This window comes from Pinus tabuliformis, chromosome Q, assembly GCF_031772625.1.
Source record: "Pinus tabuliformis cultivar Carrire ecotype Pingquan chromosome Q, CPIR1, whole genome shotgun sequence".
NCBI classification, from domain to species: Eukaryota; Viridiplantae; Streptophyta; class Pinopsida; order Pinales; family Pinaceae; genus Pinus; species Pinus tabuliformis.
In genome coordinates this window covers 1,338,484,612-1,338,508,633 of record NC_142296.1, presented here as the reverse complement: position 1 = coordinate 1,338,508,633, position 24,022 = coordinate 1,338,484,612, and the positions used below count along the sequence as shown (strand labels likewise).

Here is a 24,022-nt window from a genome sequence, read left to right as displayed (position 1 = left end):
TATCTCTAGTTGTCGCAAATATCTCCATGGAACATTTTGAAGTAAAAGCCATTAATTCTTGGCACCTTAAGCCAAAATGTTGGAAGCGTTTTGTGGATGATACCTTTTTATCTAGTGTCATGGGATTTCTGCCCTTCATGACTTCTTGAACCACCTCAATAGCTTATTCCCCCACATCCAATTTACCATGGAATTAGAAAAAAAACTCTTCTTTACCCTTTCTGGATGTATTGGTCTCTCATGATCCTGGTGGTTCACTTTATCATCAAGTGTATTGCAAAAAGGCCCATACAAACTAGTACCTCCATGCCCACTCCCACCACCATCCAACCCAAAAATTTGACGTCTTAAAAACCCTCTCTCGAAAGCCATTCGCATCTTGGATCCCCAATTCCTCTCTCAAGAGAAATCTCATCTCAAAAAAGCCCTTAAAAACAATGGTTATTCCTCCAGTCAAATCAATACAGTTTTTTGGGCAACTAGTCAACCTTGTTCCAAATAACCTCCTACACTCCTCCCTAAGAGCCATGATCTCTCTTCCCTATATCACAAGAACCACAAATCACATATCTAAAGTTATAGCCAAGAAAAACATTAAAACTATCTTCAAACCTTTCAAGACTTTAAAGCAATTATTTAAATCTCCCAAAGATCAATTGGATCTAGTGACGGACCTTGGACTTTATAACATTCCATGCTCCTGTGGTTATTCTTATATTGGCCAAACTATCATATGTTAAAACTCATTTAAAAGAACACATAGTAGATACTTTTCATAATTGTCGTTCTAAATCTGCCCTAGTTGAACATTCATTTAAATCTAAACATCTTATATGCTTTTACCAAGCTAAAATCCTTGCCCCCACCCCCTTCTATTCCACTCGGATTATCCATGTAGCCCATGAAATCGAAAAACATCCAAACAACTTTAATCAAGAAGATGGCTATAAATTAAGCCATTCTTGGAAACCTCTAATTCACAGCCATAAACATTGATTTTTAGGTTTTCGTCCCTTTCTATTAACATTTCCTCCTTTCCATTTTTAATTATCGAAATTATTTTCTTTCTTTTATCATTTCTTTTATATCTATTTTTCACTATAATTAATCTCCCTACCCCCAACCTGTAATATACCCCTCTTTTCTTTCTCCCCCCCTCCTTATCAATGAAATATTTAATAATATAAATCTTGCATTAAGTTAATCATTTTAAAAACCCTTTTTTAGTTGCCACCTCCCCCTTCCTTTAATATAATTTCCTATTTTCCCTTTCTTTAAAAAAAAAACACCCCTTGTTATTTCTTTAACCAATGAATTTCTTTATTTAATATTTGGTAATTATCTTATAAATCTCACTTGTTTTTGGAATTAATTTAGAATCCATTAACACAAATAAATTTTTGAATTGTTGGTTTTCATTATTATGAATTATAAAATTGTTTTTTATTGGTTTTCATATTATAATATTTTTTCTTATTGAACTTATGTCTATTCTAATGCTTTTTTTTTTTACCTTGCAATCCTAATGGCTCTCTCTCACTCTCTCTTAAAAATCCTATATGCTCACTCTTTTCTAATCATTCTACTTCATTGGTCCCTGAGGATGGGTGGAGTGTCCACCCGAAATGTTGGACACTATCCTCAATCCAATAACACAGTAACAATATCCAGAAATAGCACCATTAATATTGGGAAACTTAAAAAAATACAACAATAATCCTCTTTTTCACTTTTTTAAACATCTAAAGCAACAACAACATCAATCAAACACATTGCTATATAAATATGAAAATAAAATTGATATATAAGATGTCTAGTGATACATCACACATTGATATTGAAATATGATATGTGTCTCGAGTCATAAATCGTGACAATATGATACAAAATCACATCAAAACAAAAATAAATGTATCTCATGAGATAAATCATGGTAATGAGAATAACAAATTTCCCCTTCTTTGCTTGAAGGCCAATGGCAACAGTATCCTCAAATCTCAATCCCCTAACACAATTTTGCAAAATGAGGATTAAAAGACCAAGAATCTGATTATAAGGTGATATTGATGCAAATATGCCAGGAATTTCCATAATACTATGATAATTTCTAAAATTATTGCAATAATCTCAAAACCTCAAATTATCATGATAATATCACCCCATGATATTTTGGTGATATTACAATGATAAGTGTAACATTGATAGACAATATATTTCGGTCACATGGGTTGACCCACCAAATGGGTTGATCGCCAAGAAATCCTTCGACGTAGAGCACTTCATGGAATTGAGAGACAAATTTACAGATCGATCCCCTACACACTTCAGCACTAGATGCATGCTTTAAAGACCCCTTTTGGCAGTTTCGGGTCGGTTCTCATCATCTTTGAGTCAAAACTAATTATCACATCATGCAAGGAGATAGGATCTCCTAGCTTTGTTGTCTTCATGTGAATGAGACAAAGAAGTGTTTCATCTTCCGATGCCCCATCTATTACGAGATCAAAGGCCAATTTTCTGATCTTTCCAAGAAGTCTCAAAACTCTCATTCAACTTTCCAATTTCTTCATGTTCCTAAACTAGACATGCCTAGCCCTATACATGGGGAGCTCGTTGAACTTAAATCCCACTTACTCCATAAGCCTCAACCCACGTTGGACCACCCCATCCAGCGAACTACTATTTTCGTTTTGATGTTTCCAATAGATAGAAATACCAAGAGGCAACTAGATAGCTACACTACCTCAATCGTCAAAATTATAAGACCCTAGGAGGCCATCAATGTTGAACGAGTGGGACCCTTATGAACATGTCACCTCAAATCCTAGGATAGTTCATGTGGTGCCAACAAATATGATACCTTCTCCCAATATCTGCAATGGGTTACAATACCCACACAATGAGATATATCTCAAACTAGATCTTCATGCTCTTCGAGATCCTCCAACTAGTTATCCATCAAGAGTTTCTTCCTTATTGCCTCAAATGCTAGAACGAACAAATAGCATCAAGGGGTGTTGATCGCCAACTATGCAAGACATCTTGCATTAGAGATTTGGTGATTTTGGTCTTGGGTCCTATGTGGTACTCACACATATATACCATATTGCTTAGTTTACTACTCGATGATCTTAGGCTTTACTTTAGATTGTATTAACCATAGACTAGATCTATTAAGATTATGATTTTCTAAGAGTGGATTTTGCACTCCCACTTTGTATTTCACATTATTGTACTTAGCAATCCCATTGACCTATTTGTGGTTATTTGTTGGAAACTTGGATATTAACAAAATTATGTTATCTTCTAAGAAATCAGATTCGACCTTAACCCCCTGCGTGCCCGAATCGGGCGAATCGGACACGATTCAGTGGGACACGTGTCCTCTGATCGTGTCCCAATCAAGTTCATCGTGTCCTGATTCTGGGACACATGTCCCCTTGAATGGCGTGCCACGCAACGCATAAAGGACGGTTTTGGGCCATTTCACCCTCAATTTTCACTGCCTCTCTTGTTGTGGGTGTGTGGGAGCGAATAGCAAAGGGTTTGGGAGCATTTTGGAGGCAATTCAAGCAATCGGTAAGTGCATTTTGTTTCTATTTTTTTGCATTTTTATGACAGCAATTTGCATGTGCATTTTTTTTACAAGTTCGTGTATTTTTTCTTTATTTTTTTACGGCATTCGTGGCTCAATCAAGGGAAGCAAGGAAGGGGCAAAGGAAGGGGAAGTATATCCCCATTGGAAATGCCCCTCCTAATCCAATTTCATCAAGATCCGCAAGTGTTCCCTCTATTGGAAGTGGGGTTGCAACCATAGTTTTAAAAACCAGAACCAGTCCACCTAATAAACCGGGTTTCAAATTAGGACTGGTTAGATCTCAATGAACCGGTTTTAAAAAAACAAATGAAATAATTATTTTTTAAAGAAAAAGAATATTTTTAAGATTTAAAACCATGATTCCAAACCAACAGACACAAAATATGCAAAGTTTGCTCATATATATACCATGTCAAGGTGAATATGTCAAAATGGCACCAAGTGCAATACATATTAGCAGCAAAATATATAAACAATGAGACTCTAAATGGCCTCTAGAGTTCAAAAACAAAGCATACAAACTATGGGGCCATTGGCCTACTACAAGTCTACATATATGATATTAGTGATCAGCATTATCACTTAAAACTTCTCATCATGATCAAACTCAGTTGGTTGAGTCTCAACTCCCAAACTTTGCAACTGCTTGAGTCACAAACTTCTCTATTGTTTCAGTGACTTGAGTCTCAAACTTCTGAAGGCATTCTACCCTAATATGCCATATTACTTCATTTGGTGCTTCACGTGGATTTACATGGCCTCCTATCCCAGCCAAGTGTTGCTTGAACCTATTAATACTCCCTCCTTCAATAGATTTTTGGCAATATTTGCAGATCATTTTGCCATCAATCATATCACAATGAGCCCATGCAGTATCCTTGACTTTTGGAGGCATGATGACTACTACTTAGCTCAAACTCTCTATTGTTCCACTACTCCATCAAAAACTCAACACTCTCCAAGCTCCCAATCAAACTCACAAAAACTCCAAATGAGATGTGCGAGACCAATGAGGGGGGTGAGTTCCTTTTAAAGGGTTGGAGAGGGTGTTTTTGGAGGCAAACAACACTTACTTTCCCTCCAAAATACCCAGGAGACTTCCTAAATGACGTTGTGTGGGTCCGTCGTGGCCTCGGCAATGAACCCAACGGTTTAGGACGGAACTTGCCAGTTTGACCATAAACCAGGTGGTTTTGTCCTAAAGCACCTGGTTAGGACCGGATTTTTTGATTTTCAGGCGAAGAGGAGGCATAAACCTGATTTTTGTACCGGTTTGACCGGTTTTCGGTTCAAGCCGATCGGTTTTTAAAACACTGGCTGCAACAGCAACTTCAAATGTTGAGGGAAGACAGCGGGCTCAAGATAACAAATATCCCTTGTGGAAGTATGTCACAAGAGAGCAAGGGCCAGGCAGCAAGTTGAAGGGGGAGGCAATGTTGCTTGGAAATGCAACTATTGCAACAATCATTTCATGAGCACATATTACCGTGTGAAATCTCATTTGTTGGCTTTACCAGGTTGTGGAATTGCAACATGTACACAGGTGTCTTTAGCTAAGAGGAAAGAAATGGAAAAGGAGGCCAATGTTTGTATGGCAAAGGTGGTAGCAACATCTAAAAAAACCAAGAATAATGATCCCCTTCCATTCTTGAGGAAAAGCAGCAACAAATTTCCATTTGAGAGTTTTGGTGGGGTACAAGCAGCAAAAATAAAGACAGTGGCACTTGGTCCCATGGACAAGATTTTTCAGAAAGAGAAACGGGAAGAGCTTGATCTCACCGTTGCATTCTTTTTCTATCAAAACTTCATATCCTTTAATGTTGCACGCTCACCTTTATTTATTGAGATGTGTCAATCTCTAACTCAAGGGGCTCCATCAAGGTATGTGCCTTCTGGGTCAGAGAAGCTTAGAACCACATTGTTGACTAAGGCAAAGAAAGAGGTGGACAAAATGTTTGAGCCTATTAAATCAGCATGGCCAACATCTGGAATTAGTATTGTTTCCGATGGATGGACAAATCCAACACGCCACCCACTCATCAACTTCATGGTGTCTTCCTTGAATGGTTCAGTTTTCTTGAAATCAGTGGATGCACTTGGACAATACAAGGATGCACAATATATGGGTGAGTTGTTCATTAAAGTTATTGAAGATGTAGGTGTTGATTCTTGTGTGCAAGTCATTACAGATAATACACCTGTTTGCAAGGGCACTAGCATGATTGTGGAAGCTAAATATCCACAAGTATTTTGGACACTTTGCATTGTCCATTCCTTGAATTTAGCACTTAAATCTATTGCTTCTGATGTGCTTTGGATTGGAAGTATTATTGAGGATGCACGGCATATCTGCAACTTTGTACAAAATCATACAAATGCCCTCACAATCTACAAGGAGTACACCAATCTATCATTGTTGAAGATTGCAGATACATGGTTTGCCTCTTCATTCATCATGTTGAAGAGGTTGAGGGAGGTCAAGACCGCTCTTGGGGCCATGGTTATTTCAAAGTTTTGGTCTTTTTGGAGAAAGACAAATCAAGCAGCCTCAAAAAGAGTGAAGGACACAGTGTTAGATGATGCTTGGTGGGAGAGGGTAGATCTACTTATTAAGATCATGGACCCTATCATTTCTTTGCTACGATTTGCAGATACAAACCAACCCATCCTAGGAGAGGTTTATGAGGGATGGGATTCCGTGATTGAGTCTATGAGGAGATTTATTTTACAAAGTGAGTGCCCTAAGTATGAAACACCATCAGAGGCCTTCTTCACCACCATACAGGATATTTTTGTCAGCAGATGGAACAAAAATTGCACACCTTTGCAATGTTTGGCTCACTCATTGAACCCAAAATACTACAGCCATGAGTGGCTGAATGGTGGACCTTCCCACAGATTCCCTCCTCACATGGATGGTGAAATTTCACAAGGGAGGAAGGATGCATTGAGGTGGATTTTTTAGGATAGAGCATCCCTTAATGAGGTGGAGGATGCCTTTGAAGAGTTTTCCACTGGCACTGGTTGATTTGCAGGATATGATGTGATTAGAGACAGGGGAGCTAAGAAAACCTATTCTTGGTGGGCAACTCATGGGGCAACAAGCCCTCCTCTACAACAATTAGCCATGAGGCTCATCTCTCAGGTGACTTCATCCTCTTGTTGCGAGAGGAATTGGAGCACATATGGGAATTTGTATAGTGTCAAGAAGAGCAAGCTTGAGCAGTCTAGGGCAGAGACAGTGGTGTATGTGCACACCAACCTTCGTCTTATTTACAAGCAGAGGGATGAGTGGTTGGAGGGAAAGACAAAGATGTGGGATGTCTTTCCTGATGATATGGGTTTGGACAACACTATTGAGCTGACATTGGTCAACTTGGACCTTAATGAGCCAGTGTTAGAGCCCGTCACTTTTGATGATGGTGATGCTATAGAGGGGTCATCCTCCACACCAGCAGATGTAGAGATGACATTGGATAAAGAGAAGGAGGGTGCAGTAGAGGAGAGCAGTGGTGACCATGATGATGACAATGATGCTGATTTTGATGATGATGATTGATGACTCATGAGCTACGTACTGCCTTGCGGCTTGTAGTTGTTTTGTATTTTCTATTTCTATTTTCCATTGGCATTGCTACTAACTATGTAACACATTTTGATTTTGACGACTTAATGAGAAAATTGCAGTATCTTGTCTTTCTCCTATTGGATCATTGATGAATATGTCACAATTGTATTTGTATGCATAATGTTACTTTGTAAAACTTACATCTAGATGAAGATGAAGCGACAAAACTTAAGAGTGTTTGCACTTCAATATAGAATACATAAAGGTATTTGTAAATAATATTTTATTAATATATATATAAATGTACAAGGATGATTGAATGTTACAATGAGGGCATGCTTATATACCTAGGCAGGTGTCCTTTCATGATTGGGCATGTCTTTTAGACATGCCTTTTCACTTAACTAATGACTTTTTAAATAATCATCATTTTTATTATTTATTATTTATATCCATTTTATTGTATATAATTTTATATTCGTAATATTGCCCCTCCCTTCAAAAGCTTTGTCCTCAAAGCTATATTGCTGACAATTTTCTTCATCTTGCCTTTGTCATCTAGGCATATATAACTTGACATCACTGGTACCTCAACTTGTATTAATCGTTGATAATTGTCTTGAACCAGGGTTATTTATTCCCCCTTTTTTTAAATAATAATGATTTTTTTTATTTATTTTTTACAATAATAATAATATTTATTTATTTATTTACTTGTTTATTTAAATAAAACAACTTATATATAACTGTATTAAGTTTCTTAATATATATATATAACGATTTATTAAAGTCGTGATTCGAATAGGCACAATTATTCAAATGGGCACGTGCATCTAGCATTCCACAGGCTTGAAGGTAAGGACGAATCGAGTCAACAGTGGAGAATATGGCTACGGTGCAGTGGTCGGTATGATGCAGCAGGGCGTGGTTGACAACAGGTCAGGGACCATGCAGAGGGAGGAATACGAACCACAGTGCAGACGTGACGGCATATGACTGGGATATGGGATGTCGAACTGTCGAGGAAGACAGCAATTGAAATTTTGTGAGACAGAAAAGAAAGATATTCGACACCGTCATCCATGACGCAATACAAATTTGGTGGAATATGTGACTGCAATGGAGTTGACCCACCTTATCCCGCAGTCGAAAATCCTCATGGCAAATTGGGCACGTTGAAGTAATGTTGTTGTTGTCACTAATATGCTCGCTTGAAATAGCAATGGGATGTACTCGAGCCACTAATGATCGGGAAGGTACAGCTCTTCGCACTCGTTGTAACATTAATGGTCGAAAGACCCGCTGTCGCTCTACGTCCTCATCTATATATCGTCGACAACATGGACAAGGTGGCTACATTGCCGCCCACTGGAAGAGGCATGTCTAGTGTGACCTGTGGCTGCAGTAAGGAAAATCACGTGCCACTTCACCAGACAGAAAATATTCTTGGTAAACTATGCAAATAGTATTTCTGATATTCCCTTGCCGAACTAGAAACCTTATGCGAGGTAGCTACAACAGTGGTACAGCGTCTTGGTGTAACCACCTGAATGATGGAAGTTGCTCAGGAAAACGTTGACACTGTTCCCCCAATTCCATTATTCTCTCTCTAATTCCAGTTGAATTTCTTCGAGGGCTACACGAGGCAAACATCCCCATCGTACGATAACTTGTAGTATTCTTTCCTCTACTTCCTCAGTTTGGTCTCCTCTGTCTTTGTGTTGAGTATTAAGATCCTGCCATCGTTCCTCAAGCTCCCACAGTTCTCTTATATTGAATTGGAGTCTCTCATCATCATCCACAAATGATACCATAGTAGGATTGTCATTGGTAATAAAAGCAATTGCCTTGTTTTCAATAGAATTAGTTTCACATGCTCTAACTTACTTAGGGGCATCATCAAGTTCACATGAATTGCTATCTACATTGTTGTTAATTTCAGGAGTCTCTTAATCAATCCCCGGTTCATTAAGATCCTTGTAATTTTGTTCTTCATCCTCCCTTGTCTGTTGCAAATCAACTGTATTGGAATTTGACTTAACTAGATCAGAACCCACGATTTTGTGGCTTGCAACATCAGTTTTGTCATTTTCTTCAACAGTCTTATCTATGTCACCTTAAAGAACATGTTCGATAACATTTCCTTGGTTCGAACATTCTTTAATGTTAGTCCCTTTCATGTCAATGAATTCTTCCTTTAGACATGTTGTAATTTTTGCACATGATTTTTTTAATTGTTGAAACGATTCTCGAATTTCACTTAACTGCTCAATGAATTTAGGACGTAAACTTATTGGCATATTGTGCAACAGATAACGTCCAAAGGCTTGCATGGCTCCGATACCACTGAAGCGACAAAACTTAAGAGGTTTGTGCTTTAATATAAAATACACAAAGGTATTTGTAAATAATATTTTATTAATATATATATAAATGTACAAGGATGATTGAATGTTACAATGAGGGCCTGCTTATATACCTAAGCAGGTGTCCTTTCAAAGACATGCCTTTTCACTTAACTAATGACTTTTTAAATAATCATTATTTTGATTATTTATTATTTATATTTATTTATATCCATTTTATTTTATATAATTTTATATTCATAACAATCCAGGTATCAAAATATGTTTTTTGGTCATTGTTTCTCATGCTCAAAGTATACCAAAAGGAGCTTTTGAAGAAATATAAAATCAGGACCATGATGTTGCTACCTTGAAGGCCAAACTAGAAGAAGCAAAAATGATGGAATAAGTGAGGCAAGGCCAACTAAAAGAAAGAAAATGTCATTATGAGGCACTAGAAGCCGAAATTATTTCCTTGAAAAATGTGCTAGAAAAAGCAAATAATCAAAATGATGAAGGACAAAAGGATGCAGCAAAAATGAATCCTACTGACTCTGAATATGAACTTGTCAGTGCCTTGTATGTGATAGAAGAAGAACCTATTATCAGTTTGAGGGCTCAATCAGTTGAAGATGCAATGAGGGATCAACCACAAAATCAGAAATTTGTTCAAGATGAGCTCACTACTACTCTACAAGAGCTACGGAGACTCATAACTCTTAACAAAGAACAAAAGGAGCTATTGGAAAGCAGGGATCATGATGTTGCATTCTAAAGACACAATTAGAAGAATTTAAACGGAATGAGGATGCTTTGGCGAATAAGTTGAAAGAAAAACTACAAGAATGTGGAAAACTTGAAGAGGAAGTTATTTTTAAAGGAAGCACTTAGAAGTCATGAAGATCTAGATGATGAAGAAAGAAGAAGAGTGTGAGAAGCTTGAAGAAGAAGTTGTTTCATTGAGGGTTGAAATTGACAAGCTCAACAAGAACTTGAAGAGGTCGCAAGTATTAGATGACATTCTCAGTCGTCATAGATCACCATGCAACAAAACAGGTCTTCATAATACAGGTAAGTCTTCATGCAAAGAGGACACAAGCTCCAAATCTCTAGAGGTGAAATTTGAAGAAAAGCCTGAAAGCAAAGTTAGTATTCTTCAAAAGCCAAATTATAGTGAAATCCAGAAGAAGGTTGGAAGTGTTGCTACTCCAAGGAGTTATGCCTATGTTTTCAAGAAGCCCCATCAAAAAGAGGACAACAATGTAATCAAGGACAAGGATCAACAAAGGATTGAACCCCCTCCAAATCAGAATATCTTCAAAAGATATGCCTCATCAAGACAACTTCATGCATCTAGGTATCAGAATATGCTTTTTGGTCATTGTTTCTCATGCTCAAAGTATGGTCATAAAGCAAGGGATTGTAGAGCCTATGCCATAAATAATTATGTCTAGTATAGATGATTCTATCAAACTCCCAAACAAATATATATGGCCAATCAAATTAGAAGTTATGACAACAAGTCATATGGGCCATTCCCACCAGTGTTCAAACCCAATATAGAATGTTACAAGTGTCATAATGAAGGACACATAGCACATGAATGCAAGATCAATTTGAGATGGTACAAGGGAGAAGGACTCTCTAATAACTCAAGAATGAACAACAAGGAATGGAGAATGAAACACGAAGAACCAAGGTTATATTTGACCTCTCTTTGATAGAAGAGATAAAAGAGGCCAGGAAAATCATGTTGCAAATATGCAAAGGGAATATGATCATATGATAGGTAGCATCGATCAGAAAAAGTAGTTGAGTGGTCCGTGGAAGCTGAGCAGTTCATATTGGGCCTCATATTGTACATCAAAGGATTCGTTTCTTAGATATAACGGAAAGGAATGGATCACAAATTTCAAACGAGGATTATATGGCTCTCCTCCAGCTTATGACAAGTAGGAAGATGTACATAGAAAGAAATCCTTGCAAGAAGACAGACTATTGGCAGGAGGAGATTCACATGATAAGGAGCATATTCTTAGGGGGTGAATTTTCTCACAAGATGATCAAACCCACAGGAAGATATAGTAATAGTTATGACAAGCAGTAAGCAACCATCACCAGCATGTCTCTTTGCCATTGATTCCAAAGGGGGAGAGAAAGAAGGCATTGAAGCAGCAGGAGGATCCTGGAGAGAAAGTAGACATTGAAGGAGAGAGAGCAAGGAAAGAAAAGCATGTTGAAAAGTAGCAAAGGAATGGATTCCTTAATTTGTGCCTTAATTCAAGGAATCAATTTTATGATCTTCTTAGTCATGTACAAGTTCCAGTGATGTGGACGAGTCCAAGAAGCAGTTTGACTAGTGTGAGTTTGTGGAGGGCCAAGTTATTGTCCTCTAGTGTGAGTTAAATTGGGAACTGAAAGCTCAAGTGGAGTTAGCCTCCTAAATTTTAGGAGGATCTAGTTAACTAGTTGTGTTGACTTTTGCTAACTATAAAAGCTCCAGTTTGACTTCCTAATTTAGAAACTCACTAATAATAGCCTAATCCAAGAGCTTATAAGGAGATCGAAGGCACACGATTGATTCATAATTTTTTGTGTGAGCTTGTGAAGAAAGGTGCCAAGAAGTTTTCTTGTGTGAGTTATTGTGGAGAGCAATTCCTCTTGGAGTGCGCATAGAAATAGGGAAATTCCCTATTTAATAGGAGCTCGGGTTGCGCTAGGAAATAGGAGGCTATTTCCTAAGGGATTGCACAAGGAAATCGGGGCCTCCTGTGCACATACAAGGAGGAAGAAGATTAGGGATCAAGCAAGGTTTTCAGGCCTAGAACAGGCAGGAGAATCATTGTATTTTCATATTAAAACTAGCTTGTATTTGTATGAGATCTATTGCTCAGTTTTCCTCAATAAAATTCTGAAGCAAGCGAGGGTTTTCCTAGTTGGGTTCCCTAGAAAAATTGTGTTGTTTATTGTGTGAAATTGTGTATTTTATTTATGTTCTATTCTGCTGCTATTTGGTAGAGAAATTCTGATTCTATGTGAAAAGAAAATTTGTTTTCAGATTGTTCATATTAGCGGATCAAAATTTCGTGGAAATTCTACATGGTATCAGAGCAGTTAATAGAAATAATCAGCATGTAGTCTTCAAGGTTGAAAGATGACAACTCACACAGGATTAGGATTCGAGAGAGGATAAACTGGATGGCTCTTCAAATTTTGGTGTTTGGAAGGTCCGGATATTGTTCTTGTTAGACGAGTTTGGGTTGAAAGAATTCACTAAGAAAGGTATTGCAAAACCTTCAGATCTAGAGGAGTTGAGGCTCTTCCAAAGGCAGTTGGCCAAGGCCTATAGAATGATCTTGGATGGACTTCGGGATCATGTAGTCCCTCATGTTGCAAGTAAAGATACAACTAAGGACATGCGGGATGCCTTAGTCAAGCTCTACCAAAATTCTTCCGAGAATCGAAAGATGGTCCTCAAAGACAAGTTAAGGACAATCAAGATGCAGAAGGTTGAGGGTGTAACTGCCTATATCACCAGAATTTAGGAAGTTCGTGATGAGCTAGCAGTTGTTGGAGAGCAACCCATGGACACGGAGCTAGTGCTTTTGGCTCTGAATGGGTTTACCAAATATTGGCATACTTTTGTTCAAAGCATTACTAGACGAGATAAGTTATCAGAATGGGAACACCTATGGAGTGACTTCATCCAGGAGCTAAGGCTCAAACTAGTTGAGACTTCTAGAAAAAGTGGCAAGGGATCCAATGTTGAGAAGGAGGAAAATCTTTCTCTTGCAGGAAAAGTCAAAGGCAAGAAAGGCAACGGGAAGAGCAAGAACAGTCAAAGGGTGACAAGAAGAATACGAATCTAAGTAAGATCAAATGCTTCCATTGCCATGTTTTTGGACACTATGCTTCTAAGTGTCCTAACAGGAAGAAGAAGGGGTTGAATAAGGAGCATGTAGTTGCATCAGCTGAGGTAGATGAGTTTGCCTCTCAGTTTGAGAAGGATTTCTCATTGATAGCTTGCATGGCAAGCTCAATAGGGAGCAATACGTGGTATATTGATTCAGGAGCCTCTTTCCATATGACTGGGAACAGGGAGTATTTCAACCAGTTGGATGAGAAAGATATGCAAGTGAAAATCGAGCTTGGAGATAATGGCAAGTATGCTACCAAGGGAGTTGGTACTCCCAGCTTTGAGAGGGAATCAAGTAATCCTCTTCATCTCAAAGATGTTATCCATGATCCAGGGTTGAAGAAGAACCTGGTTTCAATAGTTGTCTTTGAGGACAAAAGATATGATGTCATTTTCAGCAAAGGTAAGGCTTAACTCAAACATCTAGCTTCAAGAGTAGTGAAGCAGATAGGTGTGAGGGTGAAGCATCTCTACAAGTTGTAGCTAGAGACAGATGCAGTCTTGAGCAGCAAGGCAGGATGTGCAAATGTTGGTGAACTTTGGCACAGGCGCATGGGACACTTGCATCATGGGGCGCTGAAGATTCTTCAGCAAATTGCCATAGGATTACCAACAGGCGGCCTTGACAAGAGTGAAGTGTGCAAGGGGTGCACGCTTGGCAAGTATGCCAAGTCTTCCTTCCATGGTCAGGACAGCAGAGCCAAAGGGATTTTGGAGTTGGTGCATTCGGTTGTGTGCGAGCCCTTTACTTCTCCATCATTAATGAGACACAGGTATTATGTTACTTTCATTGATGATTTCTCTCGGAAAACTTGGATTTATTTTATGAAAAAGAAAGATGAGGTCTTAGACAGGTTCATGGAGTTTAAGGCCTTAGTAGAGAGGCAGATCGGGAAGAAAATCAAGGCAGTGAGAAGTGACAATGTTGGAGAATATATCTCCAATGCCTTCAAGGAGTTTTGTGCAAAGGAGGTATTACGAGAGAGTTGATAGCACCTCATAACCCTCAGCAAAATGGAGTGGTTGAGAGGAAGAACAGGAGCATTGTTGGAGCAGCTAGAGCTATGTTGCATGATCAGGATCTGCCTAGGTTCTTGTGGGCAGAAGCACACAACACTATAGTATTTCTACAGAATAGGAGTCCACACAAGGTGCTTGGATGAATCACACCAGAGGAGGCTTTCACAGGTAAGAAGCCTAATGTTTCACACTTCCAAATCTTTGGCACAAAGGTCTACTGTCATGTGTCCAAGGATAGTAGGAAGAAGTTGGATCCCACAGCGGAAAAAGGAATTTTTGTGGGATATAGTGAGACATCTCAAGCATACAGGGTGTATCTTCCAAGTCTCAGGAAGACAGTTCTCAGGTGAGATGTGAGATTCTAGGAGGATCAAGCTCTAAGAGTTTCTTTAGAGCATGAGCAACTTGCAGTACCTGAGGAGGAGCTACTCACTCCTAAACAGGAGACACAACCAGCACCTCAGAGTCATCCACAACCACAATCTAGTGGCAAGAGGGTAGCGCAGTAGAATTTGCAGTCGGATGAGGAGGAGAAACCAAGCCAAGAGCAGATAAATCGACCAGAGCCACCCACCACAGGGAAGAAGAAGGCCAAGTGGCTCGAGAGGTTGATCCAGAAGGCTCAGGAGCTGGTCGAGGCTCCTAGCACCATGTTTAGGCAGAGTAAACAGCCACAGAGGTACACAGGTTATATGGCACTAATGACAGAGTTGGAGGACACTAAGCCTTTTTCTTATAAGGAGGCAGCTTCTCAGCAGGTTTGGCAGGATGCCATGGTGGAGGAGTATTCCTCTATCATGAAGAATGATGTCTAGGAGATTGTTCCACGACTTGAGGGGAAATCAGTAGTTGGATCCAAATGGGTGTACAAATTGAAGCATGGATCATATGGGAGTGTGGAGAAGTTTAAGGCCAGGTTTGTGGCCAAGGGCTTCTCATAGATTGAGGTCATAGAATATGAAGAGATTTTTTCCCCAGTAGCACGGTATTCATCCATTAGGACTATTCTGGCACTTGCAGCACAAATGGGGTGGAAGATCCACCAGATGGACGTGAAGACAACCTTCCTCAATGGAGTTGTTGAGGAGGAGATCTATATAGAGCAGCCAGAGGGGTTCGAGCAGTTTAGCGGAGACACACAGGTGTATAGGTTGAAGAGAGCTCTTTATGGGCTCAAGCAGACTCCGAGAGCATGGTACACTCGAATTGGCAGCTACCTTCGAGGATTGGGCTTCACTAAGAGTGAGACGGATGCCAACCTGTACTACATTATGGTTGCATGGCTTCCGCTCATGCTAGTTCTCTATGTCGATGATCTTATACTGACTAGAAATGAGAGCTTGATCCAGGATTACAAGGAGGACCTTACAAGGGAGTTTGAGATGAAGGATATGAGGCTTATACATGATTTCCTTGGCTTGGAGGTTTGGCAAGGTGATGGTGAGATCTTCGTGGGACAGGGCAAGTACACAACAGAGATTCTCCAGAGATTTCATATGCAGGATTGCAAGCCCATGGCCACACCTCTAGTCACAAACTAGAGGAAGGTCGATGCTAGCAGAGGAGAGCAAGTGGAACCCACAGTATACAGGCAGCTCATTTGGTCGTTAATGTACCTGGTCAACACACGACTTGATATTTGTTTTGCAGTCAACCAGCTGAGTCTATTCATGGTAGAACCGACCAGAGTGCATTGGGTTGCTGCAAAGCATGTGTTAAGATATGTCGGAGGCACAACAGACTATGGATTGTGGTACAGACAAGTTGATGGAGTGAGGCTTGAGGGCTTCACAAATGCAAATTGGGCAGGGAGCTCCACAGACAAGAAAAGTACTTCAGGTGGCATCTTCAACATTGGGTCAATAGTTGTTTCCTGATACAACAAGAAGCAGAGATCAGTTGCACTTAGTTCAACAAGGGCCAAGTACATGGTTGTTAGTCAAGCATCTTACGAGGCTATTTGGATGAGGAAGTTACTTATGGGACTTTTCAGACAAAGGATGGAGCCTACCATGATACATTGTGATAATCAAAGTTGCATTAAGCTCTCTGAGAACCTAGAGTTTCATGGTCGCTCAAAGCACATCGAGATCCGACATCACCATCTTAGAGATTGCATGCAAAAGGGGATAGTCAAGTTATCGTATATTCCAACTGGGGAGCATACAGCAGACATCTTGACCAAGGCATTGGAAAGAAGCAGTTTTGTTCATCACTGAGATAAGTTGGGAGTTGTATAGAATCCCTTCCTCACTAAGAGGGAGTGTTGAAAATTAAAATCCCCAAATTAAAATGCTATTCTATATTTGGTGGAAAATTTCCCATGAATCTCCTCTTGCTTGGTGAGCCTTCAATTTGGAGTCCTTAGAATAATCATTTTCTCATAAGATTAATAACATTGATCCCATTCTTCATTTCTATATTGATGGAGTCTTGTTAGTGTATCTTTTATCTGTCTTTATAGCCAGAACAAATCTTCAAGGAGAATTAAGCATGTGTTACTTGAAACACTTCAAACTAAAGCATCAATCCAATCATTTCTTATATACAAAAGACAACTCAATTGGCTTTGACTAAGGTATTTCATTCTGAGATACTTCGGATCTTCTGAGGCTATGTCTGAGGTCTCTCAGCCTACTGTGACACATTTTGAGGCCTTCTTGGCCTATTGCAATAACTCTGACAATTTTCGGATTGAGGCCTTTTTACATCCTGATTCTGAGGCCTTTCGACCTTCTAACAAGAGAACAAAGTTGAACTCCAGCTTTCCTTCAATAGGTAGGTAGTAACTTGGCCTTTTAGTGTAGTAGGTCTGTTTCTAGGACAGGATCCTTCACACCGAAATTTAAGGATAAGAAGGGCTAATGTTATCTAATAGAGACAAGGCCTAGAAGAGTAACTTGATACATGCTGACTTAGATTCTTTAAGGCTGCTCTTTCACCCAAGCTCTCATACCATGTTGATTTTTCACGGTCTTCTAGCTGATAACTACTCTAATGATTTTTACTTTGAATCCACTTGTATTTCACATTCATCATTAAGCAATTACACAGAAGATCTTCAACAGTAGAACAAAAATGATAGTAGGATCATAAAGAGACAACCAATCAAAAGACACAAGAATTTTACCCTAGGAAAACCCACTTGGGGGAAAAACCCAACAACCTTTTCCTTAGAGAAACCATTCAATTCAACAAGAGATACAATCTTAGTCAAAACAGAGTTCAAATTGTCCATGAATAGACCTAGGTCCAACCTAATCAAAATAAGTAGCTTCAGAAATTCGGATTTGTCCATAAGCTCGATTTGTTGTGCCTCAGTGATTAGGTCTGCTGAGATATTAGGTCTGCCTAGTTTTCGTTCTGCTGCTCGAGATGAATCTGCCCAGAATTTGGCCTTCTGCCCTAATTCGGTCTACTGCCCAAGATGACGTAATTCAATCTGTTGAAAGGAAACTCTAATCTCCTTGTAAGTCTAGTATGCTTCAGAGAAATAGGTCTGCCCATGTAATTAGATGCCTTGGAGAATTCAATCTCCTAAACTCTTTCTCTATCAAACTTGCTCTGCCTCAAAAGAAACTTCGTGTGAACAGAAGAGAAGGTGATCCAAATTGCTTGCTTGGAAGAGGAGAATGAAATGGCTTTATATAGTCATCCAAGGAGCCCGAATTGGTGTCACTAAAGGGGCAGGCCGACTTCATTCTTTTGGAGGACCAATTTAACATTGTAGAGCCAAAAATTCAATTTTGGAAATTCAATATTCTTCTTTTGATAATGACATGAAGAACATGTCTTACATTTTTCATTATATATATTTTCAAGGGCTAAAATATGAATTATGAAGACCAACCATAGCTACAAAATTCAACAGGGTTTCCTTGAAATATTGCTAAAAAGCAATTTTACTTAATGTGCTATTGTCCTTTTAGTAGGGATTACATTTTATAATTGATAAAAAGAAAAATCTACTATTAATTACATTATAAAACCATAATTCTAGGGCTAACGTCATCATTTAATTGTTGTTTTATGCATGTTTCAGCTATAAAAACTCAAATGCAAACCCTAACCTTGTATATCTAATTAATAGTGTTGCTCTTTTGTTGATTTATCATGGTAAGGCTATTTCTTCTAACTGTTATATGACATTGCCTGCCATATCATTGAAAATCTATCTAATCCTAACTTATAACAGCTCCCTAATTTACTTAAGTGGTCTAAGGGTAGAGTGCTTGTACTTTGGTAAAGAGTATCTTAGCCCTCGTGGCTCCACCAATACCCTCTCCCAATCATTAGACCTCCATCACCTTAAATCTTCCTATTGAATGTCCTTTAGATGTTCTATATATATGGAAGTCTCCCTTGTGGTTTAATTTGCCACTAAATAGCTGGAGAAAGATTGTTGAGGTGACAATGGTGGCCAATCTCTTGTTTCCGTGAGGTTTGGATCTACCTAGTGAGGCTTTGCACTAGGCCTGCCAGATTTTGTGGTAACAATGACATAGGTTTAGCCCCCTCCCTTATTTGTCCAAGAAAATAGAAGGACGCTAGTGATAGAGGATTAAGGGGCACAAGTTAGTCTCTCTTCAAAAATAATTGACAGTTCATAATCAAAAGCATTCATATCTTCCTATCAGTCTGTTGACTATTCTAATGTTTATTTGTTAATCTACTTATAGCACAGAGAATAATGTCAATTTTAGGAACAAGTCAAAGCACTCTTCCTTGTTCACAAAAGAGTTGACAATAGTTTCCTGATTCTCATGATCATGCTCCAATACATTAAATAATGTCAATTTCATGCTTTGTTTTATGAAAGGTTACTTGCATTTATATAAATATTAGATACATTGGTACAGTAAATTAGTTTTTTCTTTTCCTTTTTCTCCTCAAAAACTTTGTTTCGGCCGTATTATTGAGGCCAACATAATTGTGAAAAGGAAGTAACAATGGCAAGGATGGTACCAGCAGATTCATACAGTATGGTCATTAGTGACATCCTCAAGTATAGGATGACCCACAAATGTTGCAGATAATCCATTCGTTTTGCATATTTCTTCTTCAAAAGGAAGGATGCACAGCATGTGATCAACTATGCTTGCTAGCCCCTTCAACCGTTTTTCACCTCCCTTCCATGCCCAAAATGAAGGTGCAATGTAATGGAAAGTCAAAGGGCGAGCTACTTGCTGCTGAGCACATCTAGCTGCAATAAAAAAACTGAATTGTTAAAAGATATTACAGATTATGTAACTCCCGAAAATATATGGAAAGAAATCATAAGGCTTTCAATAGAAAGTTAGAATTTCCGAACCGAAAGTTACAAATGGCAGAGCACTGAAGAATATTTCAAAAAAAAATCCAAGGCAAAGTGAGAATGACCATGTATCTGCTTCAAGAGACGAAAAGAAAATCCTTTGGAGTCAATTGTGATAACAACATGTGCCTGAAAACCCAGAGCAGCTTCTGTTGTTTGCTGCAATCGTACCTGCAAACCAGCATAGTTTTAAACTCCTATTAATAATCTTTAAGGCAGATAGAGATTCAACACTAAAGGCATTGCACAGTTATCTGATAAACAATAAACACCAAAGGACTTACTCTAAATTTCTGGATATGACTAACCACTTCCCAGATTCCCATTACTGCAAGGTCCTCCATTGGAAACTGTGATTGCATTCCTTCTCTAATCATCAGGACCCTATTAACAAAGCCATTTAAGAGCAAATGATTTCAATGAGGATATCCTATGTAGAAGGTACTTTATTAGAAAGCATAGTAATTGTTGCATTTACATGGCATTCAATAAATAGTGAAGGATTGCAATGTGGTTTTGGTTCGACAATAAAGTGGGGGTCATGATATCCCCCCACCGAGGTTCACATACCCCAGAGATAAGATAAGTTTAAAAAATGTCTAATAAATAACCACAAAAGTAGGTCATTAGGACTGTTAACTACAATGGTGCCTATTACAACAAAATATAGCACACACAAAAGTGTAAAGTCCTGAGTACCAAGGTGTTAGCTCTGTATAACTCAAGAAGGCTGCCCATTGTCACCTCAACAGCTCTTCCCCACCCTTTACGTTGGCTCTTCTCCAACACAAAGGGGTTCCCTAAGGTAGGATTACTATGGCTCTAGGTGATGCTTGAAGAGTAAGCTTTAACAAAACAAGTAGATGAAGAATATGCCTTAACAAAACAAGTAGTTGTAGTGTAGGTGGAGAAATGAATGGTGTTAAAATAAAATGGTAAAGGAAACCCCAAGACTAGTGCCTACCAATTGGACAAAATGGAGTCAAAGAACATCATCCTAAATAGGGCTGCTTCTGAATAATTAAGGAGGAAACGGCTGCAAAAAGCATGCCATGACCAGCCCTAATAGTGCTGGAAATAACTAGAGAAATGAACCTTGGAGAACCCTATTTGTGTCACTCTTGAACAATGGTATATTAATTTAAAATTACAATAACAACTTGTTTGATAGGCAAAAAATTAATATATGCATAATTATGAAAGCAAAGAAAATAAGAGGGAGAACCCCCTCAAATTACTCCCATCCAAATGACAGATGCTCCATTAAAAAAACCTACGTACATATTCTTTGTTGAAGATTCAATCCAATAACATTAAAAACATGCAAAAATTAAGCCTCACATGTGACAGAATGATACCTCCAATCTTCCATTAAGCTTGCCAAAATGATGTACAATGTAGCCCAAGTAGAGACCTCCTAAATCCCCAAATTCCCAACCCTTTACAAATGGAAAGCAAGCTTCTCTACTAGTCATTTCTCTCTTACAATAAAATATAATATTATCCAACTAACTCCATGACAAGTCAAACAAATAATACAATAAGGGAGTAGTTAAAACCACCCCGAATCAATGGTTGCCCATATCAAATGGTATATGAACACCAATCTCTCTAAGAGAGGCAGCCCCATCTAAAAATAGGAAGTAGAATACAAGATATCCTCAAAATAAAGAGGCTGCACCACTAAAATGTTGGAAACCTAATCCATTAGGGTTATGGTATTTTGTATTATTCACTTGAAAAAGAATATGAAAAGTCACAAATGAATAGGAACAATCAACGGGAATGCAAGAGACCTCTACGAAAATGAATCCAAAGATCATAGGTCATGTATTTATACATGTATCATATTAATAAAATGCATCTCATGCTTATCTCCATTCGAGTGTGTTCTAACAATGGCATCAATGTTGATTTTTACAAGACCTTCTAATCTGATAATTACTTTTAATGATTTCTTAATTTAATCCTTCTCGCATTCACATTCATCATTAAGCAATTACACATAAGATCTCAACATTAGAAACAATAATGAGAGTAGGATCATAAAGAGATAGCCAAACACAGGAGACACAAATTTTTACCCTGGGAAAACCCAACCTCAAGAAAAACCCAACAACCTTTCTTCGAGAAAGTGTCCAATTCAACAAGAGATACAATTTGATTTGCCCGTCAAAAATAAGGTCCAACTGACTAGTCAACAACCCTAGGTCAAATCTGGTAAAACTAAGAAATTTTTGTAGAAATTCCACGAAAATACTACTACTGCTTGAATGAACAAATCTAAAACTAATTTGTAACCCAAGACATAGAATTTCTATACTTGTTTGCAGCGAAATCAGAAAAGAAATAAACACAGTCACACAATAGAAAAAACACAATATTTTTCTAGGGAACCCAACTGGGGAAAACCCTCTACTTGTTTCAGAATTTTATTGATAGAAATTGAAGCAATAGATCTTCTTACAATACAAACTCATTTCAATAGAAAACATTCTTGTTCTCCCTGCTTGTTCTAAGCTTGAAACCCTTTGCTTGCTCATTGATCCTGCTCCTCCTTTCCTAAATCCTTGCGCATAGGGGTCTCCTACTATTTAGGAATTACATCCTAAATTCTTACACAAATCCCAAGGAAATCTCTTCTACTAATATGCGCACAAATAACTACTTAGTACACTCTTCCTTTCACAAGCTCTCACACAAACTCATTCTCACAAAATTATGGTACAATAGTGTGCCTTTGTCCTCTTTATAAGCAATTTGAATAGGCTAAATTTGGCAAGTTTTATTTTTGGAAGTCGAACTTGTAATTGATGAGTTAATTGTGTCAAACTGACTCTTGTAACTCGTCTAGTCTCAATTTAGAACTAAGACTCTTCGCATGTCAATTTCCAAAACTAACTCGCACTAGGAAACAACATATTGAACCTCCCACTCCAACGCATGAGTCAAACTGCTTCATAAACTCGTCCTATTTTATAAGGACTCGTGCATGCTAAAGAAGAACAACTCGTTGTCTTCCTTAACTAAGGCACAAGTCAAGAAGACCTTCACTCACTACTTTTCAACACTTCCTCTTAGCGAGGAAGGGATTTTGTACAACTCCCAACTTATCTCTAAAATTAACAAAATTGCCTCTTGCTAATGCCTTAGCCAAGATATCTATTGTCTGCTCTTCTATTGGAATGTTTGGTAGGTTCACTATCCCTTTCTGCACACAATCTCTGAGATTCATGATACCTGATCTCAATATGCTTTGAGCAATCATGAAACACTGGGTTCTCAGAGAGCTTGATGCAACTATCACAATGTATCATAGTAGGCCCCATCCTTTGTCTAAAAAGTCCCACAAGCAACTTCCTCATCCAAATAGCCTTGCATGCTGCCAAACTGGCAGCCATGTACTTGGCCTTTGCTGAACTGAGTGCAACTGATCTCTGCTTCCTGCTACACCAAGAAACAGTTGCTAACCCAATGTTGAAGACGCCATCTGAAGTACTCTTCCTGTCTGTGGAACACCCTACCCAATTTGCATTTATGAAGCCCTCAAGCCTTGCTCCATCAACTTGTTTGTACCAAAATCCATAATATGTTGTGCCTACGAGATACCTCAAAACATGCTTCGCATCAACCCAGTGAACTCTGGTCGATTCCATCATGAACAGACTCAATCGGTTGGACTGCAAAACAAATATCAAGTCTTGTGTTGACCAAACACATCAATGACCCGATGAGTTGCATGTATACTGTAGTATCCACTCGCTCTGTTGTCTAGCATCCACCTTCCTCTAGTTTGTGACTAGAGGCATGGCCATAGGCCTGCAATCTTGCGTATGAAATCTCAAAAGAAACTTTGTAGTGTACTTCCCCTATCCAACAAAGAGCTCACCATCACCCTACCAAACCTCCAAGCCAAGGAAATAGTGTGTAAACCTCATATCCTTCATCTCAAACTCCCTTGCAAGGTCATCCTTGCAATCCTGGATCAAGTTGGATGCTCCAATCAATATAAGGTCGTCAAAATAGAGCACTACAATGAGCAGAAGCCCTCCAACAATGATGTAGTACAGGTTGGAATCCGCCTCACTCTTAGTGAAGCCAAATCCTCAAACATAGTTGTTAATACGAGTGTACCATGCTCTCAGAGTCTGCTTGAGCCCATAAAGAGCTCTCGTCAGCTTGCAGACGTGTGTCTCTACTGAATTGCTCAAACCCCTCTGGCTACTCCATATAATTCTCCTCCTCAACCACTCCATTGAGG

The 24,022-nt window shown here is 38.7% G+C and overlaps 1 protein-coding gene across 4 annotated transcripts in view; it reads right to left on the bottom strand.

The window, feature by feature from the left end:
• Positions 1-24,022, bottom strand: part of LPXB (lipid-A-disaccharide synthase B) — a 169,376-nt gene that overhangs the window by 133,402 nt on the left and 11,952 nt on the right. For all 4 annotated transcript variants that reach the window (XM_089386270.1, XM_089386273.1, XM_089386271.1 and 1 more), the window contains exons 2-4: positions 20,046-20,145; positions 19,827-19,932; positions 19,427-19,650 (exon numbers count right to left, since the gene is read on the bottom strand). In XM_089386270.1, the coding sequence (XP_089242396.1) occupies positions 19,427-19,650; positions 19,827-19,932; positions 20,046-20,145 (430 nt within the window). The remainder of the gene's footprint in view (positions 1-19,426; positions 19,651-19,826; positions 19,933-20,045; positions 20,146-24,022) is intronic.